This window comes from Oryx dammah, unplaced genomic scaffold (genome assembly GCF_014754425.2).
Source record: "Oryx dammah isolate SB20612 unplaced genomic scaffold, SCBI_Odam_1.1 HiC_scaffold_29, whole genome shotgun sequence".
Classification (NCBI taxonomy): Eukaryota; Metazoa; Chordata; class Mammalia; order Artiodactyla; family Bovidae; genus Oryx; species Oryx dammah.
The window spans coordinates 41,682,270-41,702,356 of NW_024070213.1; the positions used below are offsets into that span (position 1 = coordinate 41,682,270).

General features: G+C 40.6%; 1 protein-coding gene across 1 annotated transcript in view; it reads right to left on the reverse strand.

The window, feature by feature from the left end:
• LOC120858547 (plakophilin-2-like) overlaps positions 1-18,131 on the reverse strand; it is a 92,060-nt gene extending 73,929 nt beyond the window's left edge. The window contains exons 1-3 of the mRNA XM_040234675.1: positions 17,847-18,131; positions 2,625-2,737; positions 1,583-2,262 (exon numbers count right to left, since the gene is read on the reverse strand). Coding sequence (XP_040090609.1) covers positions 1,583-2,262; positions 2,625-2,737; positions 17,847-18,060 — 1,007 coding nt within the window. The 5' untranslated portion in view covers positions 18,061-18,131. The remainder of the gene's footprint in view (positions 1-1,582; positions 2,263-2,624; positions 2,738-17,846) is intronic.
• Between the last annotated feature and the right edge of the window lie 1,956 nt (positions 18,132-20,087).

Below are 20,087 nucleotides of genomic sequence, written 5' to 3' on the forward strand. Positions count from 1 at the left end.
ATGCAGGGCCCCTTTAGAAGAGCACCAAGACCAAAACAGAAGGGTTGATGAAGATAACTTCCTCGGGCATGCAAAGAAGTCCTTGCAGGAAAGACTAAGGCATGGCTAGAAGAAACCAGGAGAAGCTGGTGTCCTGACTACCCAGGGAAGAGAGAATTTCACAGTTTATTAAATGCTGCCCACAGACTAATACAGGTGCTAATTATGTGTCTGCTTCAGATGTAGCATTAGGGCAGCCTTTGGTAGATCTGTGGGGAGCCTATTTCAAAAATGTTGGGGACTAAAGTCATACTACAGTGAGTGGATGGCAGCCTGGGAAGTGACAAAGTGGTGGAAGCATGAGGACAGAGATGGAAGAAGAGAAGAGTGCCAGCTGTGCAGAAGGTGAAGCTATAGTTCTGTTACTGTTGGAATCATTTCATTAAAACTGACCAAGCACAAATCTTACAACATAGCAGGCATTTAATACATCTTGAATTATCAATTTAAAAGAAATGATCAGCTTTTCCCTCCATAAATAATTACCTCATGCATTTTTCTTTTTATAAGTGTGTCCATATTGACAAAGATCTACTTTCTAAAGAAATGTTATAAGTCTCATATTAATTTTGCTTTATAAAAAATATTTCTTGCTTCAAGATTAGATTAGCCCTAAAATCTTTTCTCACCAGTGCCTACCTAATCAATGAGTATACTGCACAATTTCACTTAAAGGGATGATTAAAGGTAATAATTTCCATTAACCAACTTCACAGGTTTAAAAAAAGTCAAATATTTAATGTTTTACCATAATGATACATCATTATTTTAGTAGTTACTAAATGTAATCATCCATCCATTTCTCAACTTTTCTCTTAGTGAGTTCCTCAGTTTATGAAATTTGTGCTCCAGCATTAAACTTGAATGAAAGTTAAAGTTCCAAACACTAGATTAGTCAAGCCATAATGTAAACAGGAGAGGTAAAGGAATGACTTTGAAACTTCAAGTATTTTAATTATTCAGTATTACAAAACAAAAACTCCGATAAATCCCTTATACTAGAGTCAAATAATATTGAATAAAATTATCAGGTATATCAAAGGAAAAGAGACATTTAGAAATTAGTTGCCTCTGATTAGCACTTCCTTTTTCGGTAGTGTTATCAAAAGAGCATTCGTGGTTCACTTTTAACACCGGGAATAAACATTTTTGCCTTTTTCCTTCCTTTATTTCAAGGAATGATTGTGAAAAATGCATGTAATTATCCATTTCTTCATCTACTTTGGAGTTAGCTCCATTCAAAGCAGATTTTCACATAACCAAGGGGTCAGGCCTCCCTTTAGCCATCATCTAATTTGAAACAGATGGACTAAAAGCCACATTTCCCCGCAGAGCTGCCATACAAGCAGGTAGCTTGGCCCCTGTCCCTGAGGTAAATAGGCTAATCTGTCAATTAGGCAGCGGCCTGAGAAGTCATTATTTTAATCACTTATCTCTGGAAGCCTTTCTCTGCAGCCCCAGAAGCGCCAGCTCACGCAGTTAAGGGCTGTGGGAACAGAATGTGCTGGCACTGACAGCGCAGCAGATTGAGAAGGGGACTCACCCAGACTGGGCCTCGGTGAAAGTGCTTCTCTCGGCGGCGAGCATGATCCCACTTCCTCCCGCCGCCACCTGGCCCACGGTCATGTGCGGCCTCCTCCCGCCCGCCTCGGCCTCCCTCAGTGTGCGGGTGCTGTGGAAGGAGCTCTGATGCCAGGACGACCGCTCTGCCCGGCCCTGCGTGCCCGGCGGCATGGGCGCCGGCCTGGCCTGCCCCGCGGCGAGTCCCGCAGTCACGTAGTTCTCCTTCTCCAGGAGGTTGCCCAGGCTGTGGCTGGTCCCAGGCCTGGGGTAGGTAAGCACTACCGGGTGGACAGGGGCGCCGTCAAAATCAGCTTCGTTCACGGACCCGTACTGGTAGCGCCTGCTGTAGGTGTCGTAGTGACGCTGTCTGCCCACCGCCCCGGAGTGGCTGAAACCTACAATTTCTGAGCGGGCATAGCGAGGTGGCACGAGAAGCGTGGACCTCCTGCTCTCCTGGTGCCTCAAGGTGTGGCCGGCCTGGCTTCTCTGGCTGTACTGGTGCTCGCTGTGTGCGTACTGAGCCCTCTCAGGGCTGCTGTCTGGGGAAATCTCAAGTCTCCTTAGAGGCTGCCTGAAGAACCTTTCCTCCACCGACTTCTGGGAGCTGTACTGCGAAGTTCCTCTTCCCCAGCGACCTTCATAAGTGGGAGCTGTGCCTGTCTGCACAAAAGAGAAATAAAATTTAAATGAGGCATGAATCAGTTTTCATCTTTGTTGAAGATCAATTATCCTAGGACTATTACACAAGATGTTGGTTTCTCTAAATCACACGGAGAAAGTCGGCTCCTTTCTGGGTAAAATCTGTTTTTAACAAGACTTGGTTGTCTAGTTATCCGCACCAGGATTTGATACTGTTTAAAGTTTCCAGTTTTCCATGATGTCCACACAAAACCAATCTTCTTATAATACATTTAGGAAATGGTAATACTTGAGAACGGTACACGTTAAAAAATAACCCATAGAAATTTAAAAATGTTTACTTGGTATTCTAATAACTATGGTTCTATTCTTTGGTATCCTACCTTTAGTAAGTCATAGGTTTTAGTAACAGGGGAACGCACACCAGCAAAATCATTTTCAACCAAGTGTAGATTGTAGACATATTCAGGAACACTGCTAGTTCGGTGAAGATTTCCTGAAAGCAAACAAAATAAGTGGGCCAATCAGTGGTGGTGGTGGTTTAGTTGCTAAGTTGTGACCGACTCTTGTGACCCCATGGACTGTAGCCTGCCAGGCTCCTCTGTCCATGGGATTCTCGAGGCAAGAATATATAACAATAGTATATTTTAAATTTAAGTAATTAAAGTCAGTGACAAGTATTAGATTTATGTTAGTGTTTTTCAGTGTTAGGTTAACATGGGGCTTCCCAGGTGACGAAATGGTAAAGAATCTGCCTGCTAATGCAGGAGATGCAAGAGATGCGGGTTCGATCCATGGGTTGGGAAGATCCCCTGGAGTAGGAAATGGCAAACCACTTCAGTATTCTTGCCAGAAGGTTCCATGGACAGAAGAGCCTGGCAGGCTAGAGACCATGGGGTTGCAGAATCAGACACAACTGAGCATGCATGCAATACAAGGCAAGGTTAATATGACCCTGGGATGTGGCAAATGATCACAAGTTCTGGCAACATCCTTCACAAGCTTTTCAAAATAAAAGCTGAATTAAAAATAAAATTAAAACTTTTTTTGAGCAAAGGGAAGAAAGGAGAGAGGAGATTTTCACAAAAATCTAAACGTTTATTACAATCCTGAAGAATTTGGAAATCACTCAGTTGGCTTACATGGTCTGTACTATAAAAGTTCAGTTTCTGTAAGTTAAGAGGAATACCCACGGCAGCAACTCTGAAGTTTCCTGAGAAAATGTAGGTGAGGCAACAAATATAATGGGTCAATGTATTCAGACCAAACATGGGTCAGTTTGAAAAATGCCAACTCTTGGGCCTGCAGCATTAGGCAATGTGAGAGTTAGGCAGGAGAGGGAATCCACTTCCACACCAAAAAAGAACTGATGACTGGTTCTTAGTTTGGGGTTTAACAGATAGCCTGTTCCTGCAAATGCTGCACAGGAGACAAGCCCTTCCTGCCCCGGTCTGTGGAGACTACAGGGACTCTCAAGTAAATTTGTTGTTGTTTAGTTGCTAAGTTGTGTCAGACTCTAACTGGGGCACATCTTAAAATACTCTTTGAGCTTCAAATGTCTTAAAAAGCTTCCAGTGTTTTAATCAGTTCTTTTGTAATCTCCCACTGCTTGCAAAAAAATAAAAATAAAAAAAGCCAAAAAACTAATCAAAATAATCAAATATCTCTAAAACTTAGGTAATTTCTAATTTCTTGTTAACCAAAATTACTGTCACATAGCATTCTTTTAGAAATTAGAGGAAAAATACAATACTAAATTAACTCTTCTAGGCTTCAGAGACTCGTGAAAGATGTTGGTAATAAAATAACACAGGTAGACCCTTTCCAATACAACTAGAACATACCAACATACTTTCCCAATAAATTGTTAGAGTCTAACTAAATATATTCGCAAGTTACTTTGAGGGAGAGGTGGAATGGAGAGTGTTGTTGCCAAAAAGCTAAAAAAGTAAGAATCCATCCCAGATTATTTTTGTACATGTGTTTTATTTCCTGGAGCCAAATAATCTGGCTAGTAAACATGTTTCAGGCCTCAAGGGGTCCTGGGGAAGACAGCTACAGGCTTGTAAGTATCACCCTAAAGATCAGGGGAGTTGAGCAAAGGTACACAGCTGTTTGGAGAAGGCAATGGCAACCCACTCCAGTACTCTTGCCTGGAAAACCCCATGGACAGAGGAGCCTGGTAGGCTGCAGTCCATGGGGTCGCTAAGAGTCGGGCATGACTTGAGCGACTTCACTTTCACTTTTCACTTTCATGCACTGGAGAAGGAAATGGCAACCCACTCCAGTATTCTTGCCTGGAGAATCACAGGGACGGAGGAGCTTAGTGGGCTGCCGTCTATGGGGTTGCACAACTGAAGCGCCTTAGCAGCAGCAGCAGCAGACAGCTGTTTCCAGGGGCTTGATTTCTTCTCAAGAGTTAGCACAAGGTCAGGCAGCCTCTTAGTTTTTAACTTCAATGTCAGAAGAAGCCTAGAACTTGGACACTGAAAGGAAAATCTTCTGTACGAACCCATATCAAAAGCTGTGAGAGGCTTAAGTACTCAGCTCTCAGTGTCTGCCTGAGGTTCCTGCTCAGGCTGTCTGTAGTCCCTAACTCAGGTCTCACTGTTCCTTCTCTCGCCCCTACCCCCACCCCCGACTACCAGGGAGGTAATGCTGCAAGGAAGAGTCCCACCCATGTGGGAAAGGAGGCTAAATGTTTGGCTTACATTCTTAACTCAACATTGTTGCTGTGGGTGGTAAGGCTTTTTAAAGCAACACGGATTAACACCTTAAACTGCAAGATTACTTTTAAGGAACTCAAATTATTTTATTTTATACTTTGTGATGCAGAGTTAGCTATTATCATATCCCTTTAAAAGAGGGAAACTTAAATTCAGTTCAGTTGCTCAGTTGTGTCTGACTCTTTGCCACCCCATGGATTGCAGCACGCCAGACTTCCCTGTTCATCACCAACTCCGGGGGCCTACTCAAACTCATGTCCATCCAGTTGGTGATGCCATCCAACCATCTCATCCTCTGTCATCCCCTTCTCCTCTCACCTTCAATCTTTCCTGGCATCAGGTTCTTGTCCAATGAGTCAGTTCTTTGCATCAGGTGGCCAAAGTATTGGAGTTTCAGCTTCAGCATCAGTCCTTCCAATGAATATTCAGGACTGATTTCCTTTAGGATTGACTGGTTTAATCTCCTTGCAGTCAAAGGGACTCTCAAGAGTCCCAGCATCACAGTTCAAAAGCTTCAATTCTTTGGTGCTCAGCTTTCTTTATGGTACAACATCCATACATGACTACTGGAAAAACCATAGCTTTGACTAGACGGACAAAGTAAATGTCTGCTTTTTAATATGTTGTTTAGGATAGTCATAACTTTTCTTCCAGGGAGCAAGAGTGTTTTAATTTCATGGCTGCAGTGACCCACCATCTGCAGTCATTTTGGAGTCCCCCAAAATAAAGTCTGCCACTATTTCCATTGTTTCCCCATCTATTTGACATGAGTTGATGGGACTGGATGCCATGATCTTAGTTTTCTGAACGTAAGCCAACTTTTTTATTCTTCTCTTTCACTGTCATAAAGAGGCTCTTTAGTTCTTCTTTGCTTTCTGCCATAAGGGTGGTGTCATCTGCATATCTGAGGTTATTGATATTTCTCCCAACAATTTGATTCCAGCTTATGCTTCATCCAGCCAATCATTTTGCATGTTATACTCTGCATGTAAGTTAAATAAGCAGGGTGACAACATACAGCCTTGACGTACTCCTTTTCCTATTTGGAACCAGTCTGTTGTTCCATGTTCAGTTCTAACTGTTGCTTCTTGACCTGTATACAGATTTCTCAAGAGGCAGGTCAGGTGGTCTGGTATTCCTTTGTCTTTCAGAATTTTCCACAGTTTATTGTGATCCCCACAGTCAAAGGCTTTGTCATAGTCAATAAAGCAGAAATAGATGTTTTTCTGGAACTCTCTTGCTTTTTCCATGATCCAACAGATGTTGGCAATTTGACCTCTGGCTCCTCTGTCTTTTCTAAATCCAGCTTGAACATCTGGAAGTTTATGGTTCACATACTGTTGAAGCCTGGCTTGGAGAATTTTGAGCATTACTTTACTAGCATGTGAGATGAGTGCAACTGTGTGGTAGGTTGAACATTCTTTGGCATTGCCTTTCTTTGGGATTGTAATGAAAACTGACATTTTCCAGTCCTGTGGCCACTGTGGAGTTTTCCCAATTTGCTGGCATATTGAATGGAGCACTTTCACCACATCATCTTTTAGGATTTGAAATAGCTCAACTGGAATTCCATCACCTTCCCTAGCTTTGTTCGTAGTGATGCTTACTAAGGCCCACTTTCATTTCCAGGATGTCTGGCTCTAGGTGAGTGATCACACCATTGTGATTATCTGGGTTATGAAGATCTATTTTGTATAGTTTTTCTGTGTATTCTTGCCACCGCTTCTTAATATCTTCTGCTTCTGTTAGGTCCATACCATTTCTGTCCTTTATTGTGCCTATCTTTGCATGAAATGTTCCCTCAAATTTTCTTGACGAGATCTCTAGCCTTTCCCATTCTATTATTTTCCTCTGTTTCTTTGCATTGATCACTGAGGAAGGCTTCTTCTCTCTCCTTGCTATTCTTTGGAACTCTAGATTCAAATGGGTATATCTTTCCTTTTCTCCTTTGCTTTTCACTTCTCTTCTTTTCACTGCTAATTGTAAGGCCCCCTCAGACAACCATTTTGCCTTTTTGCATTTCTTTTTCTTGGGGATGGTCTTCATCACTGCCTCTTGTACAATGTCAAGAACCTCCATCCATAGTTCTTAAGGCATTCTATCAGATCTAATCCCCTGAATCTATTTGTCACTTCCACTTTATAATCATAAGGGATTTGATTTAGGTCATACCTGAAAGGTCTTGTGGTTTTCCCTACATTTGTCAATTTAAGTCTGAATTTTGCAATAAGGAGTTCATGATCTGAGCCACAGTCAGCTCCTGGTCCTGTTTTGCTGACTGTATAGAGCTTCTCCATCTTTGGCTGCAAAGAATATAATCAATCTGATTTTGGTATTGACCATCTGGTGATGTCCATGTGTAGAGAATTCTCTTGTGTGGTTGGAAGAGGGCGTTTGCTCAAAGCCAACTTAAATTACTTGCTTTAAATTGCAAAGAGACTTACTATCAGGTTTGAACTCTGGGTTCATCCTTTCCACTGATCTTTACTATTGATCTCAACTATTTGATTGTATTGTGGCTCTTCTGAAATTGTCATTTATCAAATCCCTGGAGGAATTATCATCAGTTTTTTATGAGAACAAAACAATCATTCTCTTTCCTCTAGAACCTTTACCTGGACAACTCCAAATACTCTGTAAGTTTTTTATTTGTTGACATAAATCCTTATAAGGAAGTTCTTCTATTTTCAGATGAATGAATTGAGACTGATTTACTGGTTCCCAAAATAACTACAAGGTAGTTGTTAACAGGGAATAAAATAAGATTAGATCTTTAAACCACAGACTCTCTTCCTGTGCAAGGAAAGTTGTAACTCTCGATATTCAAACTGCAGGATGGCTCAATAGATAGTTTCTATGGTTAAAAGGCCAATCTTAAACAATAAATAATGCACATTAATTTGCCTAGGCAGTCATGAGTTTGAGATCAGTATAGGGGACTAATGAATTAGCAGCTGTGATCTAAGATTTAAAAAATATTTTGAACTGGCTGGAATTAAAAAATATTAATCAGGATGGAAACAAATCTCTTTAAGGCAAATCATTATTTTCTGTTCACTCAGAGGATAAAACACATAATAATATGACTACTGAGCATATAACTCAGCCATGCCCTTCTCCAAAAACAGAAATAAGAAAGCAACAAAAACATGTTATACATGCAGGTACATACTGCTTTAAATAAATCCAACATAAAAATTCGTATTTTCTAACATGGAAAATTAGGTCATGCCTTTATTTCAAAGGACTTGTTTACATCACAAAAGGACATGGGTATCTTCTTTAAACTGAAATAATCTGAGGCCCCCAACTCTACTACTTTCTGTATGTCTTGACAAATTACCTACATTTATTTCCCATAATTCCACCTATTAACAGAGTTGGTGAGAGACATTTATCCAAGAAAGCATATATTCAATGCTTTTAAAATTGTAAAGCAACATGCAAAAATTAGATAAGGCTTTAAAAACAGAATTTGGATAACAAAATTTGTATTTCACACATTTTCATGAATTAATCTGTTGTAGAAAGAGGGATAAACTGGTTTGCATGCTTTAATTCACACTGTATTGTATCTAAGAGTTTTTATTCAGGTATTGAATTTGGCTTTTTCTGGTTATTTTGATTGACCCAGCCATTGAGGATGACATTATTGTGGTTTTAAATAGTCATTCATATAACGTGCTTTTGCTATTTCCTAAAAAGGCAATGATTTATAGGCACTATTTCAAATTAATACTCACTCAGGCAACATTATCCAAACTGTTTCTTCTAAGAGCACTGCAGACATCTATGGAGCCCAATTTAAGGAACATGAAGGAGGAAGTTACAGAACTCAGTCCTCCTCAAATAACAGCAATTCAGATCAAAGCAGTTGCGGGGGCAGGGTAGGAGGGTGAGAGTTGGGGGGGGGGTTGGTTTTGATTCCAAATGGCTTAGAGGATTGCAGAGGTGTAGACCTCACAGGAAATGTAATTTTCTCTCTTTCCAATTCTGAATGTTAATCTGAATGATGTGATCCCAAAGCAGCTGTTCATGGGAAAACATCTTGGTTTCTGGTCATCTATGCAAGTATTGTCCAAGATAATGAAATACTCTTAGAGTTAAATATTGAAAATTAATTTCTATAATCAATTCTTTCTTTGTAGCTTTTGTGACCAGCTTTATTACCTAATTGGTTAAATATAATAATTTATTTATATCTATTACATATATATAAATGTCTATTTGGTTAAATTTAATACATTGATTTGTATATATTATAGATAAATAAATCTAGTACATTTATTATATTGAAGGACAGGATAGCCTAGCATGCTGCAGTTCATGGGGTTGCAGAGTCGGACATGACTTAGAGATTGAACAACAATATATTTATGAAATTAAATTGACAAGTCTCTAATTATGACTCTATTACCTGTATCTGGGCACATTAAAAGAAAAATCAAACACAGCTTCCTTTATGGCAAGCATTAACAGGTGATACAGTTGCTAAACAAACACCTTTAAATAGCTCGTGTTTATTAGAGAGATGAGAGTAGCATTCACATTCAGAAAAGCATCTTGTTTTCAAGCCTCCAGCACTCTCTGCTGCTGCTGGTGCTGCTGCTAAGTCGCTTCAGTCGTGTCTGACTCTGTGCGACCCCATAGATGGCAGCCCACCAGGCTCCCCCGTCCCTGGGATTCTCCAGGCAAGAACATTGGAGTGGGTTGCCATTTCCTTCTCCAATGCATGAAAGTGAAAAGTGAAAGTGAAGTCGTGTCCGACTCCTAGAGACCCCATGGACTGCAGCCCATCAGGCCCCTCCGTCCATGGGATTTTCCAGGCAAGAACTAAGCATGGTTGAAAAACTTATTTGGTTCACATTCAGCTCTAAAAGAAGAATGTGTAGAGATGGCGGTATATAAATTCCCATGAAAACAGGTACTCATAGAAATCAGTATGTGTTCACTACCGGTGTTGATTTAAATGCTACAATTTATTGTGCTCAATCACAGACAGTTGCCTTCACTGTCTGAATTCACAATGGTCTTTTTGATGGAAAGAGACTAGACTCTGGAAGTCTAAAAGCTATCACCTTCTTCTCTTTGGTCTTTTCACAGCAACCTCTGGGTAAAAACATCTCTCTTTCTCCACATACCTTAAAAAAGATTTAACTACATGACGTCTTGAAACTTATTAGAAGGAATCTGTATAGCAGTTCATATTTAAAAAGCTCCTTAAAATCGTTTACTAACAAAAGTAGGTACTAAAAGAAAACACAAAATAGGACCCATCAAGAACCAAATGGACTTCCCTGGTGGCTTGGATGGTAAAGAACCTGCCTGCCAATGCAGGAGACATTAACAGACTCAGGTTTGATCCCTGGGTTGGAATGATCTCCTGGAGAAGGGAATGGCTACCCACTCCAGTATTCTTGTCTGGAGAATTCCATGGACAGAGGAGCCTGGTGGGCTACAGTCCATGGGATTGCAAAGAGTTGGACACAACTGAGTGATTAACTCTTTCAGTTTCACTGAGTTAGTGAAGAACTTTTCTTTGTCTGTGTGGTCATGTAACATAGAATTCATTTTCCCTGACTTAACATTAAAATAAATTATTTTTTTTACTTTCTGTTTTTACTTTCTAAGAAAAATATATTCATGAAAACCACAATTCCACAACCCTGTTACACAACTCAGGTAAGCACTTGCTCAGGCTGGAAAATGAGTGGAATTTGTTGGTTGAAAAAACTATGGTGAAGAATTGTTTTAAAGAAGACTAGAGTCTATTAATGTCTTGCATTATGAAAATATTAACAAAACGTGGTGTTGCTATAAATGACCAGTTAAGAAAGCTCACATGATCAACCCTGAGGAACAACTCAGTGTATTGAGTATACAGTTGGAAAGTACTGGCTGAGTTCTTACCAAGTGGAATATGCCAGGAGTCAGTGTTGGCAGAAAAGTGGTGACCACAGCTGGCTTCAAAGTTGAGTATGCCAGAGACAGACCAACAATCCTGGCAGAAAGGGCCTTGAACTCCAAGTGCCACTGTGTCACTAGTCAATGGCTATCACCCATTAATATACTAACCAGCCGCCAGAAGTCCTTATTTTTTAGGAGTCCCTTTATGTAGTTTATGATACCATTCTATGACATTTTGGAGGTATTCCTCAAATTACTGCTTTCAGTTCAGTTCAGTTCAGTCGCTCAGTCTTGTCCGACTCTTTGCGACCCCATGAATTGCAGCACGCCAGGCCTCCCTGTCCATAGATAACCACAAAACACACATTTAAAAGTTCCTTCTATACTGCAGGTATCTATATCATATACTTGGAATAGCCATATGTGATTATAAAATGTGTGATTATAAACTGGTAACTTAGCATATTGGTAAAATACTAAGTGGATACATCCTGGAATTTTTTAAATCTATAGGAATTCCTATAATTTATCACCATACTTTGGCATTCCTGCCAATTCATTTGCTGAGATATTTCATAATGATTACTTATAAAACTTTAGAACTGCAATGACAAATAACACATTATACTCACAATGTTGCCACTAATAGTCAAATAGATGAATTTATAGAACTTTCTCCTTTAAAACACTCTACCAGTTTGGGTAGTAACTCTTAAATCATGATATTTCTACTGCCTCTCACTTGCCAGTGCTAACCTCTTCTCTCCCAGCTGATTCATAACTTCTGTCCCTTCTTTAAATCCACCAAATCTGCCAAATGTATTTTCAGAAAACCCCTGCATATTCATGTTTCTCCCCTTTGAAACATCTTGTTTGACTCACAGTGATCAAATCTTTAACTTGGATCTTTAACTCGATACTATGAGGTGGAGGGATGAGGCAAAGCTGCCTATACAGGGGCACAAACTGAGCTGAGTTTTGAGGGGCATTTAAGAGTTAAGCCAGCCAAGAGAAGGGAAGGGGGAGTCAGAGTAGTAGTAGGGAGAGGAATTGAGCAAGATAAATTGCTGGTGTTTGGTTGTGTGCCAGAATAGTGGTGATAGGACCAAGTTTGAGAAGATGCAGGCATCAGAGCACAGAGAACTTGAAATGCCATGCTGAATAAGGAATTTCACTCCTGTAGAGAACAGCAAGAAACTGAAGGCATTTAAATCAGGAAATGGAGCGCTGAGATTAGAAAGTTTACTACCTAGGTGGAGAATGAATTGGAGTAAGGCCAGTAAAAGCAGGAAGAGGTCTTATGTTCCAAGTAAATTTTTACCTTCTTAATGTAGAATCCATCTTTTACTACCACTTCTGGCAGTCCTATATCAGAACTTGACATGTTAATGGATGATCAGTCAATATTTCCTTGTACATTCAAAATATCCTAGTTACACATATTCAATTTGCACTTAATCCTTCCTGTGGATCACCACAGTGAAGCCAAAATGGGAGGATGACAGTTGCTTTTGTCTTAGAGTGGATAGAAGGTGCTCAAATATTTCCTATTGTTTCTCTGTCATTCTGGAAATAAAGAAAGGAAGAAAAAAATTTCCCCGAAATGTAGGCAGACTCTTTCTAAGTGATTAGAAAAGCTGACTATGTTCATTGTGGCAAGGTTGATTCTACATCTGCATAATATATATTTACTGTCATTCTCTTATCTTTTTAGTGTGTCTATTTATCTGCAATATTTTGATATTCTATAATGAGTTATTATGATCTGTCAAGAAAAGTTTAAATTTATATTCCTCCTTCAAAAGAAAAGTTCATCAAGATACAATAATTCTGATGTGATCTTCCTCACCACCATCCTGTGACCATACTAGTGAGATTTAAGATTTAGTGGGAATAATTTATTAAGCTTCTAGTGAGTAGTATTTTCTTCTGGATATCAAGGAGTTGCAGAACTTTGGTTATGATGCTTTGGCCAATTAATACTTTTAAGCCTAAAGCTGACTATTCCAAGAACACAAGTATGTGAATTCTTTTAATGGTAATAGCAAGCTGTGTTTTCAAATGCTCAAGTTCTTTTTTCTGAATATGTATTTTCATTTACGTCTACATATTGAATGGGCTCCTCAGCTCATTTTTAAGCACTTTTCTTAATAACAGAGCAACTGTATTTATGTCCTATATCCGGTCAGCATTAATGGAATTACACAAAAGATACACAATAGATTTTTCAATAATTCTATTATAAGAGGACCTGAAATTCTGCTTATTGTTCTTATCCTAATAAGTCAGGGGATGGTTCACTCTAATACAAAGATTAAATATTCTACTAATTGTAATTCTACTAATTGTCTATTCCCATTTGCAACACTCTTTTTACTATTTACTCTCCCAAAAGGAGTATGATATTTATGTCTTCATACATTTGTGTACATGCACAAAATAGCTGGAGTCCAACATTTACCTCAGAATGGTATATTTTAAAATTCTTGAATGTCATCTGAGATAGTACCAAATGATCTTGTTATAGACAATATTAATCAACTCTGATATATAAATTCCAGAGGTTTTAGCAACATATTTGTTATTTATATTTCATTATTATCAAAGATATGCTTGTTCTCTCAGAAAAATTTAAAAAAAGTTTCTAATAATTTCTATTGATCAGACCAGAAACTCAATTTGAATATAAAATTAATGTTAACTGTTTGAAGATAATATGTATAGCCTTATTTTAATACATAGGAAAAAATTTAAAGCTGATATCCAAAACAGTTAGGAGAAGGTGAATAACATATGCCTAGAATATCTGGCCCAAGGGGGCTACCCTGTGTTCTCATGACTGGAACTTACTAACACAGGGCATAAATAACATTAATGCAGTCTTTAAAAAGTCTAAGTGAACAGCTGTCTTCTCTTAAGGTAATTTCAGATACCTTATCTGGGACATAGAGCAATGTACTTTTATAATCAAACACTGTTACATTTCAATTGACTCTGAGGCATCGCTACTCATGCCCTCACTCAAGACCTTATCCATAAAAGATGTGTTGTCACCGTTATCTAGGGATGAGGAGTTAATTTTTTTTGCAATCACCATGTTGTTAACATTCTATTTCCTTTGACTAATTATAATGGGAAGAATTTCTGGGAAAAAAAAAACACACTTTTTTTAATCCTTGCAATTGATCTGCTAGACATTAGGCTATATCATATATTAGGCAGACAAGGAAGTACATTAAATCAGGCGGCACTACTGATACTTTACATTCTCAGCGACACAGCCATGTGCCTGCTATCCCACCATCTAACTTTTTTTCCTTCTCTCCAGAATTCTCCTACTTTGTAAAGGACTAGTCGCCTTGCTCCCAGAATTGCTTCATTCCTGGAATTCCTTTTTTGGCAACAAATAATTCACACAGGATTTAAACAATGTCCAACAATCCTCACCCTCACCCCCCAGCCCCAATAATACCTATTAATTGCCTTTTTTGCTACCTTAGCCAATTTTCAGTCCTTTCCCCCAAAATCCTTCTGATCACAGGTATTCAAAACATCTTGGCAAGGAAAACCATTTAAGTAAACAGCATGCCTTTGGTTGATTTCCAAAGTTGCAATTTTTATTATGCTATTGTTCATTGTGTTTATAAGTATTACATATGATAACTTAAAACATGACTTCCTTACCCAGGCACCCAAGGGGGAACTGTTATAATAAGTAAAGTAGTAGTATTTTCAAAGTAAATGTAATAAATAGGATATGGACACTTAAAATTCTTCCCTTTGCTAATATAATAATGTACTTGCAATTCGTAAATGAGTTCTAACTTTTATAAAAAAAATTAAAATTTTCTACAATACAGACTCATCTCACAATGCTGCTATAGACCTCAGTTATGTCTCCCCACCCCCCAAGAGTTACAGCCAATTTTAAAATGTTCAACACAATTTAAAAATAACATCAAAAGTTAAGAGTAATTTATAATGAAAACCACTCACTTATATAAAGGCATTAGAGAGAAGCTGACAAGTTAAAGAACCCTGCAGGGTATTTATCAACAAATCGGTCATATTTATCTCATCTCTGCTATCAGAAGATTATCTGCTGGTTCAGTCTTACAGGTATGTCAACAATTCAGAATTCTCCAGAGCCCTGGAGCTAAAAGCAGTTAACATTAGGGTCATTTCTTCCTGGAATTTATGTTGATACAGGATTCCAGACCACCACAGTTTCAACAGTCGCCTGTCTGTTTCAACTTTAGAGACAGGACAGTAACATTGAAACAACACTCACCACCATAAGAAGCTCCCAGACTTCTTCAAAGATCTTTAACAATATACACAAACCACCCCTGGTAATTGTTCCATAGTATGTTAATGCTAAATTCCTCTGAAGCTAATTTCCTCTTTGAGTCTCAGAAGCTTTGTTCCTTAGTTGGACTCAAGCAGTTACAGCAGAAGCATCATGACAGGGCCCTTTGTTCTACCATATCAATTCTGTGAACTGTGTAATATTCATGCTGTTCCCCCTAGAACACTCTTCCTTCAAACCATTACCTATGTCCAATCCTACTGATTTTTTGAGACCTAAAATCCCAATTCCTCCAAGAAACTTTTCAAAATTCCCTCCAGATAATAGTCTAACTCATACTTTTAAACTCTATAATTTGTTGGCTGTTCTTCCTTTGAGTAGCTTGCCATTTTTTATTTGATTAACACATTTTTTAGAGAGCATTTTCCTTCTACAGACTTTGAACTCCTTGCTTTAAAGCAAAAAGAGTGTATGTTTAGTTCAGCACCTGCAACAGTGCCCTGAATGAAGACTAGACACAACAGAAAGTTCTTGAATTCACCACACAACATGAATGCACCATTTTCAAGAGAACAAATCATATGTGGGTTTGGAACTAAGCGTCCAATAAATATTGAGAGACTGACAGACTTTTCATATGTGAAATGGATCCTCATATTTATTTCATATAACTATTTGAAGGATACAATAAAATGCAAACATAATCTTGAACAGGGTTAGGCACAGAGTAGACGCTCAGCAATGCTCCTTTTCCTTTTGTTCATTCCCTATTTTTACTGAATAGTTGATGTCTGCTTGCTCTTCCTCGCCATTCTCAAAGGGTAGGAAAAATATTTCATGTGCCCTCCTTGTATTCCCCTATGCAGAAGCAGCTAGTCTGGCTCCAGTTTAGCACTGGATCTGCACAGACTGAAGGGGTACAATGATCTCACTGGTCAAAAACTGGCCTCAGTTTTCCTGGGGTCTTTAGTCAGATTCCTAAATGTAAATTAGGTTCTTTTTTTCCATGTGCTATGGCAGTTCTGTGTCACTGAGATGTCTCCGCTCTCTCAGAACTTTATCAATTATATTTAAACAAAAAATGGGAATGGACCATAGACAGGCTTGGGTCTAATAAAAATCCTACTTTGTATTAATTACCAAAAAGCTTAACAACGTAACTGATGAGTAGTTTAAAAATTAAGGCTTGGGAGTTTTTCTGCTACTTACTATCTGTGGGAAATTGTTACTTAACTGCTTAGTAAAGCAACCTACCTCACAAGCATTTTTTTTTTTCCTGGAAACATAAATAACATAATGAATACACACCACAAAGTCCAATTCTTGGCACATAGTAGGCACACAATTACATCAACTCTAATCATTAAACAGCTTCTCTTTACCTTTCAAGTATGTAAATATTGATTGCCTGACCCTTTAAAATTATTTTACACAAATGGAAAACAATACAGCCTCTCAGTTTCTGCTGTTTTAGATCTCTGATCTGGTCTGCAAGCATTTTTCTTTTTCTTAATCGATTCTACAGTTGTCATTTCTCAAGTTAACTTCCTAGAGAAACAGTTCAACATTGCATGAAACAACTGGTAACCCAACTTAACTGTTTCTTTCCTCTTCTCTTTTCCATTAACAAGCCAAGAATACTTTTATATTAAAAAATTAAACAACTAATAAAATAATTACTGAGGGGCTCTGATCATCTGACTTTTAGCAAGAGAGAAAAGGTATTTCACATTCTCTAATTTTCAGAACTGGTTTGCCATCTTCTTTCCCTTCCACCTCCTTAACTATCAATTACTACTAAAAAAAAAAACAAAAAACAAAAAACAACAAAAAAAAAAACAAACACTAAATCTTGTTCACTTCCAAAGTTTAATTTTTTTGGAAATACCAGCTCTGTACTCACGAGTGCGTTGGCGGGGCACAGCAAGCAAGGCAGGCGGGACTGCTGCTGGCCGGGTCAAAGTCCCCTTCTTTCTTCTCCTCCTCCCAGTCAACCCGCGGGGTGGTTTGATTGCTCCCCAGCCCAAAGTCTCCTACCTTTCACTTCCTAGATGAAATCACTCGCTCCATACACTGGGTGGAGTGCCCCGAAGTATCTAGGCAAGGCCCACAATCCCAATTTATAGGTTGTAGGAGAGCCAGTACTTTCAGGTTTTCTTTTTAAAAATATTTATGGAGGTCACAGATCCTTTAAAAATTTTAATAAAAGCTCGGGGCGCTTTCTCCCAGAAAAAAATGATCATATCAAATTTCTGCACAGAATTTCAAAGTATTTACAAATTCCTGGAACCTCCAGATGAAGTCCCCTGGGGTGGGGGGCCTAGGGGAGTAGGTTAAGGAAGGGGTGAAAATCTTGGACTGAATTCTTTTCAAATATATATATATACACACACATATGCATTTAATATACGTAGATACATACATGACAAATCTGAGTAAGAGGTTATTTTAAGAAAGAGTGCTTTTCCAAAGTAAGCTGGTCTGAGTCTGGAGGCGCGACTGGCCGTACAATGGGCCGGCAACCAACAGGTGTACAGAACCCGGGTCCTGCACCCTCAGGAAGAAGCAAGAGGAAGCAACCGGGCGCTGAGGGTGAACGGGGGGTAGGGAAGGGATAAAGGGCAGGAGGAGGGCGGTGTAGGGGACAGCGGGGCTGCACTCACCGTTGCCCGCGAAACTGCGGCCCTTCCGGGCCAGGGTCTGCTGCACCTGCTCCTGGATCCGCAGGCTCTTAACCGCCTGGCCGCTGCTCCCCGCCAGCTTCAGCTTGGCCTCGGAGGGCAAAGCCAGGCTGGAGCTGTCCAGCTGCCCCAGGATCTGCTGGCCCAGGACTGTCCGGATGTAGCCGCACTCCACCGAAGAGCCGGGAGCAGCCATGAGGCCGGAGCTGGGGACCAAGCCGATGGCCTGCCGCGAGACCTGCGGGAGAAGCTGCGGCGGAGCCCGGGGCACCCGTGCAAGCCCCGCCCCACCGCCCCGGCCCCTCCTCCGGCCCCGCCTCCGCGCCGGTGAGAGGCCCGAGCCGAGGAGAGCTGGGCCTCCGGAGGCCGGAGCTGGGTCTTAGGCAGGAGAGGGGCGCGGCTCCAGCGCGCCTAGCACTCGGCTAGGGAGCTGGGCCGAGCGGACCTCGCGCGCCGACACCTGGCGAGTTGAACTGCTCACAAGGAAGCGGTAGAGGGGCGCGGTCCGCCGTAGGGCGTGCACTCTCCGAGTCACCTCGGATCCTGCGGGTCGGGGCCTCACCCCGCTCTCTATGCCTCGCCCGGCCTCCGCCTAGCCCTCGAGAACGATGTGATTTCCGCCTGACTGCCGGGGTCGACCTGCAGGCACTTGCTCCCTGGAGGGTCAGTGCTGTTCTTGGGCCGAGGTTTGCCTCTGGGATCTCTGAGGGAGTAGTCTGTCTGGTTCGTCAGGCTCTGTCAGACTGTTCGAAACATTTCCTGGATCTGAGATGAGAAGGGGCTATTTGATCAGGCTTCAAAAGGCAGTAGGAGAGAAATGTGCTGAGAAGACGATCTGTGTGAAATAAATGACTTTTTTAAATAGTTTTTTTTTTTTTTTTTTTCCCTTCGTACAGTTTCAGGGACTGTGCTTTGCGCAGATGCAGTCCCGGAAACATATGTTCTTCCTTACTGTGAGTTTCTGTTTTCTCTTGCACATACACAAATTGTACCCAGTACACTCTTGCTCACCCACTCCTCTCTTATGAACACTCCTACACAGAGAAGCTCCGATAAGAGAGCAAGCACGCTTTCAATAGCTGATACTTTTAAAGTCCTTTTTATGATAGGCTCTTTGTAGGGATCCCATGGAAGGAGTCTATGACTTTTCAGTCGTGTATTCCACAATGTATTGCTATTAGTTGTGTTTCACACTTCGTTAACTACAGAGAACATGATAAGCTAAACTTAACAGAAAGAACCCTTGACCTTAAAGCTTTCAAATTAAGTCACTCATCCTGCTTTCCCTCTTTGGACTTGAGAGGCAGAAGGAAAAACATCTATCCCTGGTAATAAGATAAATTCCATTTGATTATTTGGGATTCTATGTCCACTCTACCTCAAATCACTGAGTTATTGCAGAACCTCACTTATTCAGGTTTCTGGTGGCTAGAGAACACAGCTTCTGTCTCCATTTTCCTATGGCATATCCTTCTGTCTTTACACACACACTTAAAAGGCCTTCCAGGGGATGAATAGGAAGTGAAGGGGCCCAAAGCCTGGACAATTGGAGTGGGGACAACTCTGCCATCCTTTCTCAGCTGGCCACATGGCTTAAGTGAAGCCATGTAGATGGTGGGTCTTCTATGCAGTTCCTCCTATCCCAGTAAAGTGAAGTCGCTCAGTCGTGTCCGACTCTTTGCGACCCCACGGACTGTAGCCTACCAGGCTCCTCTGTCCATGGGATTTTCCAGGCAGTGGATTGCCATTTCCTTTTCCAGGGGATCTTCCCAACCCAGGGATTGAACCCAGGTCTCCCGCATTGTAGACAGCCGCTTTACCGTCTGAGCCACCAGGGAAGTCCTATCCCAGTAGAACTAGTCTTAAAGTGGATTATATCTTCGGAGGGCTTCCCAGGTGGCGCTATTGGTAAAGAACCTGCCTGCCAATGCAGGAAACGTGAGAGACACGGGTTTGATCCCCGGTTTGGGACGATCCCCTGGAGGACGACATGGGAACCCTCTCCAGTATTCTTCCCATGGACAGAGGAGCCTGGCATGTTACAGTTCATGGGGTTGCAAAGAGTTGGGCACAACCGAAGTGCCTTAGCACACAGGCATGCGTACTTTGCGAAGAACTTACATATATAGCCAGATGTGAATATCCAAACCTGGTGCTGAGATTCAACTGAAAAAGAGAAGGGTGAACTGAAGGGAAAGTGATGACAGAGACTTCCAACATTGA